This window comes from Ictidomys tridecemlineatus, chromosome 6 (assembly GCF_052094955.1).
Source record: "Ictidomys tridecemlineatus isolate mIctTri1 chromosome 6, mIctTri1.hap1, whole genome shotgun sequence".
NCBI classification, from domain to species: Eukaryota; Metazoa; Chordata; class Mammalia; order Rodentia; family Sciuridae; genus Ictidomys; species Ictidomys tridecemlineatus.
Genome location: NC_135482.1, coordinates 197,958,303 through 197,980,318, shown reverse-complemented (window position 1 = coordinate 197,980,318; position 22,016 = coordinate 197,958,303). Strand labels below are relative to the sequence as shown.

The following is a 22,016-nucleotide window of genomic DNA, read 5'->3' as shown; positions in this document are numbered from 1 at the left end:
CACACACAGTTTTTGAGTGTTTTTAACATTTTCCTCCAGGTAGTTTGTTTCCTGTGAGAAGAATGTGTGTAATGCTGCAGTCCAGATTAACTTTGTTCTTACTGATTCCACACTTGGTATAGGGAGTCAGTGAATGTTGGTGGACCATAGGGTGAAGGGTAGAGTGTTGATAAGTACCAGATTCCAAGTGGAAGTAACAAACTTGTAAGTCAGTGATTTAGTTTCTATGTCTACCTCTTATGAACTTTAGCAAATTAAAACAAGTACCTTAGATTTAATAACCTACTTAAAATTGGAACTGTAAATATAGAGTATGAGGGTTTCTGAATTTGATACATTTTAACCAGAATCACTTTTCAACTATTAAACTACCACAATTGAAATATTGCTTCACTGTGAAGCATGTGTGAAAATGAAAAGACCCAGGCTTTTATTTTTAAATAAAGTGTTTTGAGGGCTGTGGGTATGGCTCAGTGGTAGAGAACTTGCCTAGCATTCTTTGCACCTTGGGTTTAGTCCCCAGCACTGCAAGCTATTTTTAAGATGTTTTGAGAATTATACACTTTAATTATTTATTCTAATGCTGACTTGGAAGCCTACATGGTGATATAGATGAGGAACTCGGGCCTGAAGGTGTCTCTCAGTGCCTGCCATCGGCATTTGCCTGAGTTCTCTGCGAGGGCCTGGACTGTGCACCGAGTGTCAGTGGGCCTGGGAGCAGTTGGTTTAACTTGAGGTCTTTTTCTCAGTATTTAAGGTTTTGTGACAGATGTGGCAACTTTTAAAAAGTGATCTTTGAATTGAATAGTGTGTGGAGTGTGTCATTTTCCAAGAGACCCATTATTGAGAGTAGAGGGATAGTTACCAGGGTCATAAATTGGGAGATTATTCAGCAGATGTGGCTGGCTAGCTGGTTGGCTGTTTTTTATATGGCCTGTAAACTAGGAATGTGTCTTGCTTTTTTAGGTTGGTTGAACAAAAATCAAGAGAATAATAATATTTGTAACAAGATCATATGAAATTCAGATTTGAATGCCCACAAAGGCATAGCCTTACTTATTGTCTGTGTGAGTGGTTTCTGAGAGTGCATGGCCTGCAGTTCCTAAAATATTTACTGTCCAGCCCTTTAAGAAGTGCCACCCCTGGATCAGATGTTCCCTAGTGAGCATGTCTGTCATGTGCGGCCTAAGTGTGGAGAGCCAGCAAGTAGAGGTTTCTGATGTGGACGGGGAGGAGTGAGGTGGCTGCATAAGGAGCATGCAGGCAGTGGGTGAAGGTGAGCAGAAGAGGAAGGGGGTGCTTGGCCAACATCAGGCGCTACAGGTCCTGCTCAAGAAGAACGCAGACACTGTGAAGTTAGGCTGTTTGTTGTACAGTCAGTCCCTGGTAACACAAGTCACTGTGTAGCTCAGGTCTTCTGCAGTCACTGGGAACAGAGGGAGAAAACTGATAATGCCACATGGGCAGTGCCACCTAAACAGTGGGTAAATCAGTCTCCTCCGTTACTGTGTCCTGTCCTCTGTCACAGATACTGTCTGTATAGTACACTTCTCCGGAAATTTTTTTTTCAATCTCCCTTCCATGTTGTCTTCAGAACCCTAAATTGTGTGGGAAGCCATCAGAACCTTGGCTGATTGGTTGTGCTTGCTGGTGTGGCCCCCACGTGTCATGCACAGTGTGAGTTGGTTGTGATCCTCCTTTTCAGATCTTCCTTTAAAGTCTGGAAGACACTGCTGAGAGCCGCCTGGAGGTTGTTGGCTCTGGCCTCAGGAGAGTGGTGAGTTGGTGTTGCCTGGGTGCATGTGGCACCCTGGCTGCAGTGCTCCCAGCACTTGATGGTCTCCGTATTGCTGTACCCTGTGTGTCTTAATTTTCTCCACCAAATTGGCCTTTATGATTGTATCATTTGAAAGTGGTGGTTTGTTCTTTCCCATTCTGACCCATCAAGAAGTGCTCTTTACTGTTGGCTGTGCTGTTGGTGGTTTTGTTTTTTCTGTAGGAATGGCAGCTTTTTGTTTCTATACTCTGGGGTCGGGATTCTGGAGAGTGAGACTATTGTTTATTGTAAGCTTCATGTTCTGCCTTTATCTTCAGATTTTTCAGAGTTTGAAAGTCTTCACATAGCAGTTTATATTTCTTGACAGAGTAGACCTGTCTAGAGCATCTTCCCTGGTGTCCTGAGAATGAAGCCTGCAGTGGGTGAAAAGTACCACCTGTGCGTGGCAGTGCCCAGGATGCTGCAGGAGGCTTCAGCAACAAGAGGACACTGGTTTGGGTCTTTGTGGTTAATGTAACTCACTCTGCCCAAATTTAGTTTTTCCTTTTTATTCATGTATCAAAGTTCAAATGTTGGGATGGATATTTATCAGGATTCACATCCACAAGGTCCTAGATCAAATAAAAATGTTAAAGCTCCCGATAGTACTGAACACTGTTGCCTTTGTTTTTTTAAGAGAATTTTGTTCATTTCTGGAATTCTTAAGTCTTTTGTCTCTTTATATCCCATTAAATTGGGCTTGGCCTTCCTTCCAAATACATATTGCATTATTTTTTATATATCATGATTTTAAAAGTAAACATGTTCAGTGAATATCCAGAAACATAGATTTTTACTTCTGAGGCTGGAGCTTTGGTTGTGTGGCTGGAAATGTGAATACAAGGCTGTATTACAGACCTTGAAAAGAAGAATATTTGTCTCTTAGGTTGTAGTTGTCTTTTTCAGATTTTTTCTTCTGTTACCTTCCTGGTCTCCCTAACCAGCAGCCTCAGGGTCCTGGATTGGCCGTTCAGTGGTGCAGGCTGAGGTGCTTGCTGGCATTGCCTGGTCTCTTATTTATATATATATATGCAGCACAGCCAGGGAAATGGTGCCTTCTTTGTGGAGGATTTCACAGAGCCCTGTGTACTCTTGTCTTCCAGGGGAATTTTAACATGGAGTTGCTTTTGTGCCCTCTGTTTAAATTCGGTGTCCAAACATTTACACACTCAGCTGTTTCTCTTGTGTTACTCAGAGTCTCCACTTAAATTGTGCCAGGTCTTCCTCCTCTAACATAGTGACTGCAGAAGACATGAGAGACCTTTACTTTAGTGTCATCAGTCAGGTGAAACATGGGTTCTTGGGAATGGCAAGAGTAGTATCAGGATGAGTTCCTAGGACACTATGCAGAGTCTTTTCATAGGAAACATCTACTCAGATGCTGTAGAAATGCTGACATGTAGAACTCCTGCAAGTTTTCTTAAGACCACCCAGAACCAAAACTTTTGGGGGACGTTGAGTCTGACGGCAGTTACTTTAACATCAGGGCATCCTTCTAAACTTCCACTTACAGTGTTGCATGCCAGCACAAAATCCAGCATGTTGCTGAACTGGGACTGTTCTTAGGAAGCCAGTTGGTGTGAATGCCATGGACAATTTTAGTACATGTTTGTTTGTTATGATTTTACAGAAGCTAAAGGATGGGTTATTAAAAATTAAGTGCAGATAATGTGTAGAATTCAGTTTCAGGTTGAGTCTGAAGTTAGCATAAATTTAGATTCTTCAGACTAACAAAGAATCTTGAGAAGTAATAGGAAGATGACTTTTTAAAAGTTTAGCATATTAATTTTTAAAAAATTATTATCTCCCGAATATTGCTTAGAAATCAAATGTGTATAAGAGAAGTTAGTTATGGAGTTAGGATAGTTAACTACTTTAATGAAGATTTGCTGTAAATTTGTTGGCTTTTTCATATCACCTTCAGATAGATAGTCAGTTCAGCAGGAGCAGAGACCAGATTCAAATGCTAATGGGTGTAATTCAGTGTTTTTGTGTTGTGCAGCTTGAGAAATGCCAGTGGCCTGACAGCAGCAGACATTGCACAAACCCAGGGTTTCCAAGAGTGCACCCAGTTTCTCTTGAACCTCCAGAATTGTCACCTGAACCGTTTCTGTCATAATGGTGCCTTGAGTGGGGGCCATGAGAACGGATTTCCCAATCGTGTTAGTGTGGGAACAAATCGAAAGAGATGCTTAGAAGATTCGGAATCCTTGGGAGTGAAGAAAGCCAGAACTGGAGGTGAGACCATGTGGACTGGGGAAAAGTAGGACTTTCCTTTCCCGGCAAGTATCTTGCATGGCAGAGCATACCTTGGAGAGGCACCTTCCTGCAAGGTGAGCCGTGCCTGGAGAGTTCTTGTGCAGGACGGTGATCACCACTGTGAAGATGTATCTCATGATAAGGACAGGTGTGGGAGGGACATGTCACCTCACCTGTGAGTGTGTACCTGCAGCTTCTGAGCACCCTGCCAGGAATTAGGAAGAATTTGGTCATCTGTTGTATCTGTTCAGAATACAACCATTAAAAAAAAAAAAAAAAAATTCCACCATACCTGATTTGTTTGTTCACTTCTTGGAAAATGTTTCTGAACTTATAATAATTGTAGATGATATATCAAATATCTGTCACCACTGGCTTGGGGGATGTGACTTCGACTGGTTCTCATGCCCTGTGTGAGTTCCTGTATTAGTTTGGTGTCGGGTCTGAGGTAAGTTACTTCATTCTTCCCTGTTTTTTAAAGATGGATTTGGAGTTTGGGTAGCAGTCTCTGATCACTCTTTAACTTGAAAAGTCTTCCCTTCAATAGAGGAGAGACTGACTGTGCTTACGTATGAAATGTCTTTGACTGATGGCAGGAACACAAAGAGAACATGACAGAGAAGCAAGTGTGGAGTGAGTGACCACTGAAGTTACAGGCTCAGGTGGGACTTGCTGAGGATGATCTCAGCATCCTGCTCTTTGGTCTTAAAAATGCCAAACACCCAGTGCTGTCAGGCACCTGGGAAGTAGGAGATCTTGATCTTCTGTGCACGTGGCTTGAGGCAAGCCGTCCTCTTCTATCGCTGTGCCTCAGTTAACGTCATGAGTGCTTTAAGAGTACTTTTTTCCAACATTTGCACTTTGACTTAATTCCTGGTTAATGTTGTGAAATGGTAAAAGTGTGGACCTTATTATGCCCTTGTGCATCAATTGTATGTGTGTTAGTTTAAATGTTCTTTATACTTTATTTCTCCCTCATCGCTGACAAGTCTAAAATCTGTTCAGTGATTTTAAAAAGATGTCCCTTAACATTCTAATCAGATTCTAAAATACCACATTTAGGGAGTTTAAAAACTATTCCAAAAGTTTTTAATGTAGGGGTGGGGTTGTGGCTGGGTGGTAGAGCACTTGCCTAGCATATATGAGGCCCTCAGCACCACATAAAAAAATGAGTAAACAAAGATATTGTGTCCATCTACAACTAAAAAATAAAAGAAAAAGGTTTTAATGTCAGCTGAGTTGGCAAGTACATCATTATCAAGAGTCCTAAAAGGTGTTTCCAAGGATCCCTTAGGTTTCCTGAACTTTACTGCAGCCAATTGAGTAGAGTCAGACTGATTTTGTCCAGTGGGTAGAGGTCCAGTTTGCACGCCACAGTGCATGGTCCTCAGCCTGAGGGTGCTTCTGCAGAAGAGCATGTGGCTGGAGATAATGGTCATGCACACCTGAAAGGTGCACTGTACTTCATGGAGCATGTTCCGTGATGGGTGCAGTTTCAGAGTGTCTCCATAACATCTTTGAGCCTCCATGCGTTTTGCTGTGAGCTGTTTCCTGATGTCCATTCTCTCGCCATGGCTGGAGTGACTGTGACCTCTCAGCTCCTTTGTGGTCCGGTCCTTTCTGCAGTTCAAGTCCTTGGACATGCCCCGCGAGCCACTGGGTTTGCACATTGCTAGCACGGATGGGCTTTTCCAGCCTGCCCTGCCATTTGTTTCCTTTTTCCTACTGTCACATACTGTGTGAAATGTGGGGTCCTGGAGCTGATTCTTGATCATTAAAACAGTTTTTCCCACTATGCATGAAGTTGAATATATAATTATTTACATTCTTTGTTGTGTTTTTGGTTTGTAATTCAAAATAACAGCACTATTTCATAATTTCTAACATTTCGTTTTGATTTGCCGTTTAAGTGTGTTTGAGCACAAGTTTTGCTATCTAAATTACTGGTTTTGATAAATCCTTATTCTCATGTCAGTAAATATTTCATTTCCTCATGTAACATGCATAAAAAATCCTTTCGAGTAACTTCATATATAAAAATAATTAGAAGGGGGGCTGGGGATGTGGCTCAAGCGGTAGCACGCTTGCCTGGCATGCGTGTGGCCCGGGTTCGATCCTCAGCACCACATACCAACAAAGATGTTGTGTCCTTTGAGAACTAAAAAATAAGTATTAAAAAAAAATTCTCTCTCTCTCTCTCTCTCTCTCTCTCTCTCTCTCTCTCTCTCTCCCTCTCTCCCTCTCTCTCCCTCTCTCCCTCTCCCTCTCCTCTCCTCTCCTCTCCTCTCTCTCTTTTAAAAAAAAAAAATAATAATAATTAGAAGGGTTTAAGGCTTTTTTTCCTTATCTTTAGGTGCCTGGAATACCTTGACTAAATAAATCATAGCTTTGACCTTATTAATTAAACAGTTCTTCTGTCTTCCTACAACTCAGCCATCACATAGAATGATGTTTTTAGTGTGAAGTTTATTCAAATAAGCAATAATTCCAGTTGGTTTGGTCTCTAAATGCATTCTTTAAGTTTGGGATTGTGAGTCTGGCCCTACAGAAGATAGTACTTCTGCTTTCAGTAAACCACTGGGAAGTACTGCCCATTGCAGCAGTTCCCCCCCCCCAAATAACGTGATACAAAGTATCTTAAATGGATAAAAATGACTAGGCCTTTTTGAATTGAAAATAAACCGTTGGAAACAATTTACACTAGGAAAGTTCATACTTTAAAATAACTTAAAGCCATTCAAGTCATATCAAAATGCAATTTGCTCAGAACAGAAGTGTTACTGGATAAACATGGGCATATAAACCCTGGAGGGTGCAGTAAAGCTAAAGTTGATGAGAAGCTGGTCTTGAGAAGTGTTGGAGGGGGCCTCTTCCCCAGGATGGAATCCTGTTCTTTTGGGATAGTGGTAGTGTGTGCGTGGGGTGGTGTTTCCTCTTTCTTTCTGTCCTTTGGTCAGAAAGGAATGATAAGTGAACTTCAAGATTTCATGACTGCACCTGATTTGTGATAGCAAGTTTGGGTTTGTTGGTGTTCCTAGTTCATCTTCAGGAGTATCTCAGTACAGTGTTGGCATGTGTAGTCCTTGAAGACCATCCTGAAGCCTGCCAGTGCCCCTAGTTAGGAAAGAATGCAGTTTTTTCCACAAGTGGACACTCGATCCTGTCAATTGTTGTTTGTTTCTGCTGGTGGTCCAGATGGACACAGGAACTTCTTGTGCCATGATTGGTACCACCATAGCCCTGAGGAGTAGCCTATGGTGTCAGCAGATCTCAGAAGTTGAACTGACTTCACAGTCATTCTAACCAAATAGCTATTGGCCTCAGATTCTCATTTGTGATATGTAGGTGTGTAATATAAAAATATCTACAATGCTGTCACTGTAAATCAGCAGTGAAATTTCCCAGCATAGTTTTTTTCCAGGATGAATTTAATACCAAGTGTCTCCGTTAGATTTCTGAGTTTGAAGGTTTTGTGTTTTGGGTTTGTTTGATTCTTCTGGTGGCCTCTGGGGATGAAACCAGGGCCTCATGCCAGACAAACCTGCTCCTGAGCTACATCCCCAGCCATTTTTATTTCATATGGAGAAAAAGTTGTAAGATTCCTAGGCTGGCCTCAAACTCCCATGTAGTTGGCGTTAGAATGTGTGCCCTGCTAAGACTGGCCTATTTTTCTGTTTGTAATTGCTTTTGTTGAGCAGACTTGAAGAGTACAAGTTTTAAGGGCAATGTGACTAGCTAATTTGGTAAATACTAGGTGTTTGTTCATGTCTTAAAGATGAGATTCAAAGAAAACCCCAAAAATAAAATTTTAACTTAGCTCCCCTAATTCAGCCACATAAGATGCTTTAACTTCTTATGTCTCTGGTCTCCTAAAACCTATACTGAAAAACTGTTCATATTTGTTTAAAAAATTTAGAGCAGCAGAACATCCCTCATTGTGTTCAGATGCTGTGAACAGGCTGTGCTACATTGAGACCACACAGCGTCTGGTTCCCATTGCTACCTAGGCGCTCTGGTTGTTCTACAGTTTGGGACACTGGTTTTCCATCCTCAGTCTGACAGCGCTACTGCCTCTGTCTCCTGGGTGCACTTCCCGGTCGGTGTCACCCTCCCGCCTCACATCATTCTCACCATCTGCCTGCTGGGATTCAGGCCATGGCAAGAGACCAAGTTCCACTAAAGGTCAATTGAGTACTGGTTTAACTAAGATCTTTCTTAGGAAAAAAGTAGACAATCGAAGTCAGTCAGTTCTGACGACCAGTGGCTGGTGGGAACCATAAAGGAGTGTTTTCCACTTGCTCATTCCATGGGAAGTTGCATCCTCCCTGTGATCAGCATCACTCACGTGCACTCTGCCATGGGAAGGCCACTTGGCAATTGGCCACTTCTCATGTTCTAAGTCACCCCCTGAGCACTTGAAAGTTGATCATGAACTTGATGTGATCCAATCTCCCTCGGATTTACACATGAGTCCTTGGAGGTTTCTGCTCAGGTGAGAGGGCGTCTGCTTCTCTGATCTTGAGGAACAGAACCAGTGTGGGCAGGTCTTGGGAGCAGTGCCTAGGAGCTAACTAGAGCATGGGCAGCTAGTGGTGCAACTATGTAGCGGTTTTCCTGCCATGGTAGTTGCACACCCTGGTCTGCTTGCAGGTGTGCCTAGCAGTCAGACATCATTGTCCTGCGCTGGGTATCACTCAGCGAGGCTCTGCAGTGGCCATCCTTGGTGTCCAGCCCATTACTTTCTTAGTGCAGCCCCCTCTCATGGCTCTCAAAACTGAGTGACACCTTTCCCATGTTTTTAACTTTTGGTAATAGAACTTGTAGTTTTGCTGGCCACTGAATTGCCTGAGGCTCTGGCCCCCCAGGTCAAGAACCAGGGCTGTATCTGTGCATGGGAGGCTGGGATGTTGAGACAAATGTAGGAAGTTCTCTGCCCTGCATCTCCAGTGTCCACCATGAGACTTCTCAGCAGATGCCTGCTCTTGCAGTTGGAAGGTAAGGATCATGGCACATATGTTTGGGAAATATTCAGCCATTTTCCTTGAACTGCAAGTCAGTAGGAAGACGGGAAATAAAAGTGCTTCCTTCCCAAAGCTACAAGTATAGAATGCAGCTTGGTCACCGAGGCCAGTGATGGTTGCTCTGAGATGTCTGCACAGGCCACCCTCTGCAGTTTTGGGTGCCATATTTAAAATGGCCCCTCAGCAGGTGTAGGAGCTGTGGGAGGAGCTGCCACAGGTGCCTGGTGTTAAATGCCAGGAATTCAAGCCCAAGGTTCTAAAGGTCTGGAGAGGCCAGTTTAATTCCATGGCTGGTGGTGTGCCACGTAAAATTACAGCCCAGCCATTGAGCCACCTATCTGTAGGTTCCAAGGATACAGAGAGGAAGAAGGCGTTGGTGCAGAGTCGGGTCACCCAAGTTCCTGGACCAGGCTATAGGAGCAATACTGCAGACTGGGGGAAAGACTGCTTGCTGCGGTGTGGATTCCTTTCCTTTCTTTCTTTTCTTTTTCTTTTTTTTTTTTTTTTTAAAGATAGAGGAGAGAGAGAGAGAATTTTTTAATATTTATTTTTTAGTTTTCAGCGGACACAACATCTTTGTTTGTATGTGGTGCTGAGGATCAAACCCGGGCTACCACTTGAGCCACATCCCCAGCCCCTGGATTCCTTTCCTTTCTACCTTATAAGTGAGGAAGCATCTGCATTAGCAGGAGGCACCCGCCCAGTGAGCAGTGAATCCTGCTCCAGGGTAGGTTTTGCTTAGTCCCAACAGTCTGTGAATGAATCCCCAAGCCTTCCCTGCACCAGACTCCTCGCCCCTGGCAGCCCAGCTGCCCTCAGTCTCACTGCTACAGGGGCCTGAGGCAGTTGTGGCTCCTCAGGTTTTATTATACTCTAGTTTTTCTGAAGTTTTTTTCTTTCTTTCTCTCTGTGTTTCTGGCTAGTGAGTGGGCTTTGTTCCTAGACCTGGGTACTGTCCTGGGCTCTGGGCTTAGCAAATGAAAGGATAGGCGCCCTTATTAGGGTGGGAGCAGGGGGAATCTTCACATTCTTTTATCTGTAAGGTGTTTTTCTTAAAAATCCTGCTCTTCAGAAGTATGAAATTGCAAAAATGACCTCTAGTTGTCGATTCATACAAGAAACATTTGACATCTGAACCTCAGACAGAACCAGGCGCCAAGTGCGAAGATGCTCAGCCTTACTGAGTTGTTCTGGGGGTGCGTCTGTTGAGGGAGCACGCTGGTCTGGCTGAGCAGTGCCGTGGAGTCAGGGAAATGAGCCGGAGGTAACAGCTACCCCAAGAACCCCCTGAAGTGAGTAGAGCGTCCCCTGCACACAGGGCATCAGTGCTGCTACCTCCCCCAGTTTTAGTTATTTTTGTTACGCTAACCTGTTTACCATTGATTTTGGAAAAGTGAGTACTGCTTTTTAGTGAGGTTGAGGATTGGCATTGCTGATTTGGGGTGTGGAGGATTTAGGAAGTCTTAGGGAGTAAAAGATGCTTTAGTGCCTTGAGTTTCAGATCACCTGTGTTTGAAGAATGTGTTTGTCTTGTGCAGACTTTTACTTTATTTCCTAAATATACAACTTGCTCTTTGTAGTTAGGAATCATGTTTCCCATTCTGTACATTAGCATCTTTGGGGAGTAATCTGCGATTGACACCTTGACAGTGATTGAGGTTTCTAAAATTAGAACTGATTAAAGTTACAGAGTTCAGTTCTCTATTTTCAAAAGTTTGAGAGAAATATTACACAGTAAGAGTTGTTATTTGTGTTGGGCATTCTTTGATCCAGAAATAATTCTGGATATTTATTCAGGAACCAGAAGTGCAAACTAACCAGATGTGTTTATAAGGATGTTAACGCTGGTATTTGGAGGAAAGAAGAATAAATCACCAGACCTCAGGGAACTTTGGTTAGGTGGATTTTAAGTACATGTGAATGTGGCAAATTAAAGACCTTCTGAAATTAAGTTATGGTGGGATTCAAGCCATGGTGAATGCATAAACCATGATATAACAGTGATTTTTAAAATTCTTCTGGCAAAAAAAAAAGACATTGTTACAGTTAGAGACATGAGTGTTGTCCATTTTGGTGAATAGATGTGTACAGTGTTGTCTGTGGACATGACTAGATTTGTGCCTTTTCCACCTCTGGACAGAGTGTGCATGTGTAGCTTTAGCTCCAGATTCCTTGGGACTCAAAAGATTTTTTAGTGTGTGTCTTCAGTTTTTTTGTATTTTGGTCACAGATCAAGAGCCACTTGGGCAGTGTGTTTAAGAATTATCCATTTCTTTTGAAAAATATTTTCTGAATTTGGGGGAAAAATGTTTCAAATTATCTATAGGTTGTATGATCTCTGTTCTCTTAAGATCCCTAAATTAGTATTTTTGCCATCAAGTATAATTAGAAAATATATCTGGAATTGCATGACATTAATTGAACTGCACGCTTCAAGAAGTATTTTTTATTGTGGGAAATTAAATTAGTGGTGTTTACTTTTTTAAGAGAGTTCAAAAGCATTCATTGCTGATAAAAAGGGTTTTTGAAAATGTGTCTTAGTTTTATTGTGTGTTCAAAGGGTCTGAAGTCCTTGTTCTCTTTGCAGCTCCAAGCCTGGACTACGCCATGCCACTAATGAACGGCGAGACCGAAGACGACGCTGACAGAATGCACGTTGATAGAGAATTTTCTGCTGTAACAGGTGGGAGTGGACAGTTTCCTGTTGTCTGCAACAACAACCCAATGGTCGAAGACACCACACAACAAGAGAGTGGTTCTGTTGGACCAAAAGAAATAGAAATATATACTGTTTCAGCAATGCAAACCCCTTGTCGTTGCAAGAATCAGTATGCATATTATTTCTAACATAATTTTCTCTCAACCATTTTTGCACTGTGCTGTCCAGTATCTTTTAAAAAATGTAATAATTTGCGCATCTTGGGCAAGTTTGTAGATACAAGGACAAGTGTTTGGTGCATTCTCTGGATATGAGAATACAAGTGCAATCTTCCGTTTTGATTTGAAGTTTTGCTTAATGTGCCTTGCTTATTTTTAATGAGGTTGCATTTTTAATTTTCTGACAACCTTTGGATGAATGTACCAATCATGCTATTGCCAGTCTTTTCAAGGCAATGTGTAGCTAGGAAGAGCTCACTGTGCACCTTGGGAACTGTTAACACTGTGGTGCTGACTTGTGACCCACTCATGCCGTGGGGATCTTTGGTCCCATGGTCTTGGTTGCTTTAATGTCTGGCATTCCCTCTAAGTCTGTTGTAATGCTGAACAGCATTTCTCAAAACAATTTATATGTTAAGATGTTTAATATTAAAACAGTTAATAGTCATTTTTTATTTTTAAAGGGAAAAAAGCTCAATTTCTTCTAGCATTTGGAATTTCTGAAAGGATTTATCTATTTAATGAACACTTGTTTCTGCCATTCTTTTATTTAGGTGACCACAAAAACATTTTAGCCTTTCTCTTAATATGTTAATCAATTTAGAAATACTTTTTTTTTTTTTTAAGTTTTGAGTACATTTTTATGCTAAATTCTTCAGTGGGAAGAAAAAATCATGTATTTTGTTTCACAGACGCACGTGAAAAATATCATTTCTATTCACCAAAATGCAAGGAAATACATTATCTCTAGAAGCCACCAAATTGTTATGGGTAGCTTCACTTTTTTGCCAAATAATTAAACAAAATGGGTAGATTTGCCATGGGCAGGTCTGATCATTGGATAGCACATTTTAAATAGTACATTTTCTGTAGTCGGGGGCTATTTGGCCTTGGCTAAAGATAAACAAGACTCAAAGCCTGCTTTTCAGAAAAGTGGACTGTGCTGTGTGCTTTTGAGTGGGCAGGATAATTGTTCTGCCTTCTCCCCACATGACTTCCAGTCCACGTCAGATGCCGTGGGCCTTCCTGTGCTTTCCACTGTGGCCTTAGGACACTGTCTGAGGAAACAAACTTACAGATCACTAGAGATTACTTGCGTTTTTCTTAGGTGAAACAGCTTTTCTTGTCCACTGAACGTTTACAGGAACTGCCGCCTCTGTCCATTAGGACGTCACAGGAGACAGGCTGCTTTCCCCTGAGTACTTCCAAGTATTGTTCTTTGTTCTTACACGATCATTTTCAAGGACAGTGCATGTTTGAAAAGCTGCTCAAATGTTGCCTTTACATCTTGAATGCCCCTCACTCAAGGCCTCACGCAGGGTCCAGAGCCCTCCCTTCTCTAAAGAAGCATGGCTTTCTCTGGGACTGCTGGACTTGGGGCAGCATGTATCGTAGGCTTTGTCCCCAGGCTGTTCACAGCTGCCCACTCCCTTGTGGAGTGGGTGTGGATGTTGGTGGCACCTGTGGGGAGCTGGACGTGTGGTGGGACAGGGGCTGTTGAAGTGCCGTGGAGCTGAGCGGGGAGTGTTGCAGCAACCGCCTGCCCAGGCTCCCTCACAGTCTCCAGAGCAAGATGAGGTCTGAGCACTCCAGAAAGCTTCAGCTTACTTTATGTCAGTAAAAAACTATATACCCAGTACACTGGTAACTGTCCAGTGTTGCCATCGTATCTATGAGTTTCATTATGTAAGGTGATTTAATACTTTTGTTTTTTGAAAAAAAATTAATATAAAATTTGCCCTGGAAATAACCTAATTTCTTTTTATTTATATTTAGTCCTTTAGACATTGGTCTCTAGTTTTCAGTTTTAACTAAATAGAAAAGCTGGTATTTAGTTTGAGAAAAAAAAGATCCATTGTCCCTGAAGAGTTAATAGCAATTAAGCTAATTGTTGATTAAATCACCAAAAAATTTTGATGATTGTGGAATGTTTAGAAGATGTCTTGTTCATTGAACCAGAAACAATCCTGTCTTGGCCAGAAGACAGGCAGGACACAGAGTCCCCCTTGGGTCTGATAGTAAAAGAGAAAGGCCCTTCATGGTAAGAGTGGCACAGTGTGTGGCACGTTAGGGTACTTGGATTGTTTAGAACATGTCCTTATTCTGAATGTTACTAGGACTGAGCTCTTCTGTATCTATTGCTCCTCCGTTGATAGCCTAGGACTTCAAGGTGAAATTTGTTATCATCAAGCAAGAGATAATTTTAGATCATTCTCTGTAGTGTTCTGTGAATTCCTGAAAACCTGGATATTCTCAAATTCTAATACAAGCGTTTTGTGATGGACTTTACATCCATGGGACGTGGCCTTCCTACTGGGTGTTAGTATATGCAGGTTAAACTGTCAGCATTTTTTTTCCCAGCATAAGTGGTTTTTGAAAATGACCTAACACCATGAAACCCCAGCCCGCATGGTCATTTTAATTGCTGGATTTGAAGAGACTCCTCAGAACTGTGCTCCTAGCCCACTGCCATGCGAGAGCGTCCGTCCCTGGCTGTGCGGCCTCTCTCTGCCTGTGCTAGCTGTTCTTCTGGTGCTCTTTCACCGCCTTTCCCAGAGGTCCTTGTGGATTTGAGCATCACAGAGGAAAGCCAGCTCTTCCTCCTGTCCTGTGGTATTTTGTAGGTGGTCGGAGCATTCCTAATTCACCCGTTTCCTTGCCCCACCTCCTCTTAAGAAATAGAGAAGTTTTAACTTTACAGTTTTCAGTTCTGATGGACCTTTTCAGATGCTGTTTTTAAAACTGCTCTTCAAAAGTAGTTCTAAAATAAGGTTTTTTGAGTTTCTTCCTACTGTTGGTATTCTGCGTGCTGTGTTTGTCAGCCTGTGTTTCTAAACTTGACTGCCCAATGATGCTGAGTGCTTACGTTTTCCTATCTTGCCAGGCAGATTCTAGTCCCGTGTGTTGTTTGTAAACATACCTGTTCATTTTTTTCATTTTAATTTTTGAAAAGGAGCTGGTTTGTCTAAAAGAAGCAACAGGAAAAAAATTAAATCCCTTACAATTGTGGCAGCAATGAAGCGTTTTTATACTGTCTCCCACCCTGTTCTGAATTTTGGTGACAGGTGTATTTCTTAATGCAGATATGAAAAACAGTAGCTCCGTATCGAATACATTGACAAATGGATGTGTCATCAATGGACATTTGGATTTCCCCTGCGTGGCCCCGCTCAATGGGATGGAAAGCAGGAATGACCCGGGCTTGACAGGACCTAATGGAATTAGCAATGGATTAGTGGGTTCTGTCTGTGTTAATGGGACTGAGGAGCCAGAAAAGACCATGAGTGTTAACCCTGAGATGTGCGGTTCTCTGCACCTGAATGGAAGCCCCAGTAGCTGCGTGGCCAGCAGGCCCTCCTGGGTGGAGGACATTGGGGAGAACTTGCAGTATGGACATTACCACGGTTTTGGGGACACTGCCGAGAGCATCCCTGAGCTGAGCAGCGTGGTCGAGCACTCCAGCTGCGTGCGGGTGGAGCAGCGATATGACAGCGCCGTCCTTGGTGCCATGTACCTGCACCACGGCTCCTGAGGACAAGAGACTGGCCACCTCCCCGACGGACGATAACTCATAGCACCATGGCAGCACCAACTTGGAGGGTCCCCCCCGTCCTGCTTTTGTACTTGAACTCTGAGAAAGTTGACTCCCGCTCGAGCAGCTCCCAGTGAGTGAGTGGTGCCTGAGCAGGCTTCCTGTGCCCAGAGGTGTCCCTGCAGGGTATTCGTCCTTTTAGAGGATTCTCTTTTGCAGTTTGGTTTTTCTGATGCCGGTGTCTACTTGATTTTTTAATACTGTCACCAGAAATTGCCATTTTCCTTTTTGTAAGTTGTATCTGATCATGATAAGGGGGCGGTAATCGAGATGCCTGGCGAGTTACCTCTTACACTTGGGCATCATTTTGAGGGCCTCCTTGCTCTCTCTGTAAGGTCCTAATGCAGCCTCACAGAGATTCCGCTTGTGATTGTAGGAAGAAAAGAGCGATTGTCTCTTTCAGAGTCTTCTCACTAAAACTGCAACTTGCCACAGGGTGGGGGTTTTAGTGTGGCGCACAGTGGCTTCATGATGCAGCCTACTGCCCTGGGTTCCATTAGCACAGGCCCAGCCTGGGGCGGATTCTGACTGTTTTTACTCCACATTTCCTACTTGCTCTCTAGGATTTGTACCACATATAATGGTTTCCTTTATACGTAGCGAATATTACTCTTTGTAGGAACTGTCAGATCAAAATATTTAACTACTTTTACTTTTTTTTTTCCCTTTTTGTTTTTTGGGATTTTCTGCTTTAAAAATATATATATATATATTCACATATATCACTATGTGTATCCAGTTAATTGAGAGAATTTTGAATCTCTTAATAAAACTGCATTAAGTTTATGGTTTTGTAGAAATTAGCTTTTGTTTAGGCAAAATTAGTGGTTACACTGCAAATATTGTAATGAATTTTTACTTTTGGGATTTTTGTAATAACAATTGGTGCAGATGGAGAAAATGTCACATGAGCAAACCAGTGTTGTAAGAGTGTACTAACATTTGTTTTAAAACTGTTCTCTACAAATTGAGTAAAACATTCTCACGGTCACTTTGTTCCTAGGTGTACTTTCTCGCAGGGCAGGTGGAGTTGGCAGTGGGAGGAGCGGGAGGGGGGGAAGGAGGAGTTTGGTGTTGTGTTTTATTCTTCTGGTGAGATTTTACTTTATTCTCATGATCTCCATTGTATTTTTAAAATACTTTTGCTTTGTTAAAATCTAGTTTTAGCCAGGCAGGATGGTACACACCTGTAATCCCGGCGACTTGTGAGGCTGAGACAGGAGGATGGCAAGTTCAAAGCGAGCCTCAGCAAAAGCGAGGAGCTAAGCAACTCAGTGAGATCCTATTTCTAAATAAAATACAAAATAGGGCTGAGGATGGGGATCAGTAGCCGAGTGCCTCTGGGTTCAATCCCTGGTACACCCCACACACACATACTCCCCAGATCCTCTAGTTTGGGGGCTGGGAATCAAAAACTTCTAGTTTTGTGGCACTTGTTCTCACTCTATTGTAGGGGAATATAAATTGGGTGCCACCTAATGTCCTTGTCTTCGGGTGCTTATTTTCATAAGAGATGGGTAACATAATTTTCCAGACTTTGGTTTCGGCAGATATTAAAGTGAATGTAGACTCTTTAAGAATGTGAATTGTAGTGGCTTCACATGTGACCTGACTGTCGAAGACCCACTGGTGAACACCAACAGGAGGAGTGGGAGGCTGTGGAGCGCAGCAGGCAGCAGGCGTCAAGCACAGAAGCCAAGTTGGGTGTCAGAAACAACGGAATGTGACTGGGAGCAGAAACTGCCCAGCTCCTTTGGGGAGCAGCACCCACACTCAGCACGTGGTTGGTTCAGAGCCAGCTTTGCTGGGGCATAGAGCTCTTGTTGGGGGATACCAGGGGCATTGTGATGGTGTCGCGGGTTTGCTTCACAGTGCTGGAGGAGGAAACGGTAGAGACGGATCAGGAGGGGTATGAACTGGGGCTCGGTTGTAGGCACATGAGTTTTCACTTTGTATTCAAGAAGTTTTTGTTTCTAATGAGCACTCTAAGGAGAAAAAGAATGCTTTAGAAAATTGTAGGTGTCGTTTTGATATTGGCCAGGTGTAGGTTTGGATTTTACTAAACCTAAGTCGCCAAAGGTAAGTTTATACCAGACTACCAGAGTGGTTTGTTGGTTCACAGCCTTTTAAGTTCATTTACAGTAGCACCAAAACGATGAAACCTTGGGCTGTTTCTTAGATGTTCAAGTCCTCTACACTGAAAACCAGGAGACACTGCCAGGAGAAAGAAGACCCAGATAAAGATTTAATGGTTTTACGGAGGAAATCTTCACATAGACACATAACTGGAACAGACGTGGTAATAGCATTTGTAGCTGACTTTGGTGTTTGGTGATTTCTTAAAGCTTCATTGCAATATTGAATCAAAATCCACATCAGTGAACTAATGGTCTTCACTTAATTAAGTCCATTTGCCGTGTACTCGAGTGGACTTCCAGCCCATGCCTTTGTTTGTTTGTTTGTTTGTTTGTAGGGTTTGGGGGGTGGGTACTCAACCACTGAGCCAGATCCCCAGCCCTGTTTTGTATTTTATTTAGAGACAGGGTCTCACTGAGTTGCTTAGCGCCTTGCTTTTGCTAAGGCTGGCTTTGAACTTGCAAGCTTCCTGTCAATCTCAGGAGCTGCTGGGATTACACACATGAGCCACCACACCTGGCCACCATGCCTCGTTAATAACATTCTGCATTGATTATTTGGAAAGTATTGTTTTTTTAATTGAGTTTGCAGATTTTCAAGTGTTGAAATATTTTATTATTATCACATAAATATCACTAATGGTCTCATAAAAGTCACAAGTGGGAAGCTGACTCATAATGGTACACGTTTTATAACTGAAATTTTTGCTGGAAAGCTAAAATTCTCTTGGCCACAAATGTCAGCTGTCTTTCTCTGAGTGGCAGGCTCTTGGTTAATCATGTCTGCCAAGTACCCAGGTCTTCCTCGCCATCACCTGCCATTCACATTTGCAAAGAAAGGTCTGTCCAGGCCACAGGCGAGGGCCAGAAGTCTTGGTCATAACACTGGCAGTGCTCCTGGAGAAGGGGCCCACCGACCTTCATCACACAAGTTCTCGGCCGAAGGTAAGCTTTTCACAGTGTTCCTAAGTAATTAACTTCTCTTTAACTCAGCGCCTAGCGGTGAGAAGTGACCAGGCATTCTGTCACCGAGCCTCTGGCTCTTCTGAGCTAGCACTTCACCAGCCATTTCTCAGAGCCACTGATGAAGAAGGGAGGTTACATCCTGGCAGTGATGGTCTGAATGGTCCTGGAGAGCAGAGTGAGAACTCCTGGGGTAACAGCTGTGAATTTTGAGCTGGGAGATCCCAGCAGCCAAGTAACAGATTCTGGAGATGTGGGGAGTGTGTTCATTAAGAATTTGGCTCTTTCCAGATTTTGTAGCAAGGACAACAGAGGGAAAGGATCGATAAGAGACAGAAAAGCTCTTGGAACAATTTTCTTGAGAGCCAGGAGTAGGTAAGAGAGGGGACATGTCATCAAGAGAGTTGGGGGGGGGTGGAATTGCTGACCTGTTAAGAATCTGCACTCACCAAACACCCAAGTATCTGGAAAGGCGTAACCATGAGGCCAGCCTGAGGCGGCCACTGGGCTGTGTGGGGTGAGGAGGAAGATGAGTCAGCCGGGTGAGGGTTAGAGCAAGTGGCTCTCAGCCCTAGGGAAAAGTAGTTAAAGCTGGCCAGGGCTTCCAGGTGGCCCTGTGGGGACATCTCAGGGGTATCCCCCACCCCATCTGTGGCCAGCCCTATTCCAGGCATCTAGCTCTGGGGTAGATGAGGTTGGCAAGGACAGAGGCTAGTGGAATCAGAACTGGAGATAGATGAGTGGGAAGAGACGACCTGTTCACAGAGTTCCTCTTCATACTGCATTGGAGCGGCCAGTCCTCCAGGGAACAGTGCAGGGAATTGTCCTGGGCACGCAGAGTGCTAGGGTGTCTTATTTTTTGCTCCAAACAATGCAAGAAGTGTGCGCCAGCCCCTGGTTTTGCTTAAATGTTTTGGAGGGTGGGCAAGAAAGTCTGGGTCATCCTCAAGGTCACCCTGCACTGTCACTGGATGGTTCTGGCTCAGAGCCCCATGTCTGGAAAGTGACCAAAGGTAAGAACAACACCAAGTGCAGCGGATACTGAGGGGCAGGTGTGTGGGAGGCTGAGGAGGCCTGGAGGAGCGGCAGAGAGCTGTCCCCTGGGTCAGACAAACCACAGCGATCCAAAGAGGGAAGTTTGATATGATGACCAAATTACACTGGTGGATGCACGAGGCCTTGGAGAGAGGACACCTGGAGCAGAGTCCCTTGTCCAGGCCACAGGTGAGGGCCCTGGACGGTCAGGGCCCAGGTGAACAGGGACATGCCTCTGGGATGAAGGCCGGTGGGCACCAAGTGGGGCTCAGGCACAGCACTGGGCTGTGAGCTGAGTGCAGTGGGGCACACCAGGGCCGCAGGTCCCCAGGTCAGATCACACACCCGGCAACAGCTAGGATTGGTGAGAGGACGCCCCGCCCAGCAGCCCACTGCCACAGCAGCGGCAGGGCGCTTGGACCTGGAACAAGGAGAGCTGGTGACTGACAGCGTCCTCCTGGCCTGTGCCTGGAAGGAGAGGTAATCGGAGGAAGTTGGGGAGGACTCTCCTGAGGCCATCCAGGGGAACTCCAGCCGCAGCGGGAACTTGGGCTCAGCTCCCATGCTAATGAGTCCTGGTGTGTTGTGGGTTTTGTGCCTGGTTTTTCACTCACGCTTGGTGGTGTCCAGGCATCAGAGATTCCTGTGGGGGGAAGTCCCGGCAGTCCTTCATGATTCACAGGCTTAGAGGTCAGAGGTCAGAGCAGTGTGACTGCCACAGACAGCAAGAGCAATGTGCAGCCTCAGCATGGAGCCCAAGAGCAGCAGCCTCACCAAGTCCTGAGACCGTGAGGCCCGGGGGGGCCCTGGGGGGCTCTGGGGCTGATCCTAGCAGTCGCGCTTGTTCACATCAGGCACAGTGACTGTGATTGGACCAGCCAGCCTCCCGGGGCTGCCCAGGGTCTGTACGTGGGACTTCCTGATGGACAGGAAGACACACACTCCCAGCAATCCCCATGCTGGAACAAAGCACTGAGTGCCCAGCAGTCAGGGCGTGGGGTGAGTTGCCCAACACTTAAGACTTATCCAGAAGCATCAGTGCAGCTCTGCTGGGGGCAGGGTTCACGGGTGCTAAGGAGGCTATGAGGAGGGTCTGTGCCACCTCTGAGCAGATTGGCCCCTCCAGGGCCTCTCCAGCCGGTGCAGACCCAGGAGACCCCCCCAGGCGAAGCTGCCCCCAGTAAGTGGCCTCAGCAGCTTCTGTTGGGCTCCTGGGGCCCCTCAGCCTCCCTGAGGTAATGAGGCCCACAGCAGTGAAACCTAGCTGGCACCAGGAGTGGGGGAGTGAACCTGGGAACTGCCACTGCAGGGCACCTCAGGTGGGGCTCAGGAGGCTTCAGTTTCACTTCTTTGCTTTTTTAAAGAACAACTGAAACCTTTTACATATTAAAAAAAAAAAAATTAAGCACAGAATGAGCAAGTTGGAACAGCCCTGCTTGGTTTCTCAAGGCCTCTGCAGGGCTGCACCAGGTGTCTTCCAGAAGGACCTCAGGCTGGCGCTTCACCATCCATGTCTGTGGCCCACTCTTGCCCTGAATTATAGTCCGCAATCTTAGGAACAGCTGCAGAAACCACAGCTCCTGTGTGCTGAAGAGGCGCCGCTCCCTCGCCAGCTCTTCACTGGCCTCCCTATGCTGGGGGAGTTTTCTGACAGTAATTCAAGATAACTGAAGCCAGTTTGCCAGTAAAACAACATGAACCTGTGCCTCAAATAGCACATCGATTCTCCAATACATGACAAGTGACACTATTTCCTCATCTCCAGAGTGGGGCATGTAAGAGAACCTGCAGGACCAGGTTGGCCATTTGGCCCTGAGACGGAGGACAGCCCACTGGAAGAGAAGGAAAAGCATCCCCAGTTAGGGCAGAAGTGAGCCTCCGCTTTCCCTGCCTGCTTGGGCCACCAGCAGGGGCTGGCCTCACAATTCCTGGTCCCGAGAACCCGGGGTCAGGGGGCCTCCACACCGCCTCAGTTTCCCAGATAAGGAGGAAGGGCCAGCCCTGGGGTCCCGCGCGCGGCCCCAGGCTCCACAGCCCACCATCCACATGGCTTCTGCAGGGACACAGTGAGGTGGGTCTACTTCCTGGGCCTGTGGGTGTGGATGTATTCCAGTGCTCCTGGGGTCTGCAGGAATCTGAGGCACCGCAGGGCCTCCCCTCAGACATGGCGCTCAGAGCTGCAGGCTCCGGTTATCAGAAGGGGTGGGAAGCGGGAGAGGGGGTCCTCTGAGGAAAGGGGCAGCACACATCTCCTGTACTGTTTTATTGGGTCCCAGCTCCACCTCTTGACTTCTGATAGCACAGAATGACATCATACT

General features: G+C 44.9%; 1 protein-coding gene across 3 annotated transcripts in view; it reads left to right on the top strand.

Moving 5' to 3' along the window:
• The window catches only part of Ankrd10 (ankyrin repeat domain 10), a 30,187-nt gene extending 13,631 nt beyond the window's left edge, over positions 1 to 16,556 (top strand). For all 3 annotated transcript variants that reach the window (XM_005316980.4, XM_013360614.4, XM_013360618.4), the window contains exons 4-6: positions 3,819 to 4,054; positions 11,684 to 11,779; positions 15,057 to 16,556. In XM_005316980.4, coding sequence (XP_005317037.1) covers positions 3,819 to 4,054; positions 11,684 to 11,779; positions 15,057 to 15,505 — 781 coding nt within the window. In that variant the 3' untranslated portion in view covers positions 15,506 to 16,556. The remainder of the gene's footprint in view (positions 1 to 3,818; positions 4,055 to 11,683; positions 11,780 to 15,056) is intronic.
• The last annotated feature ends 5,460 nt before the right edge of the window (positions 16,557 to 22,016 follow it).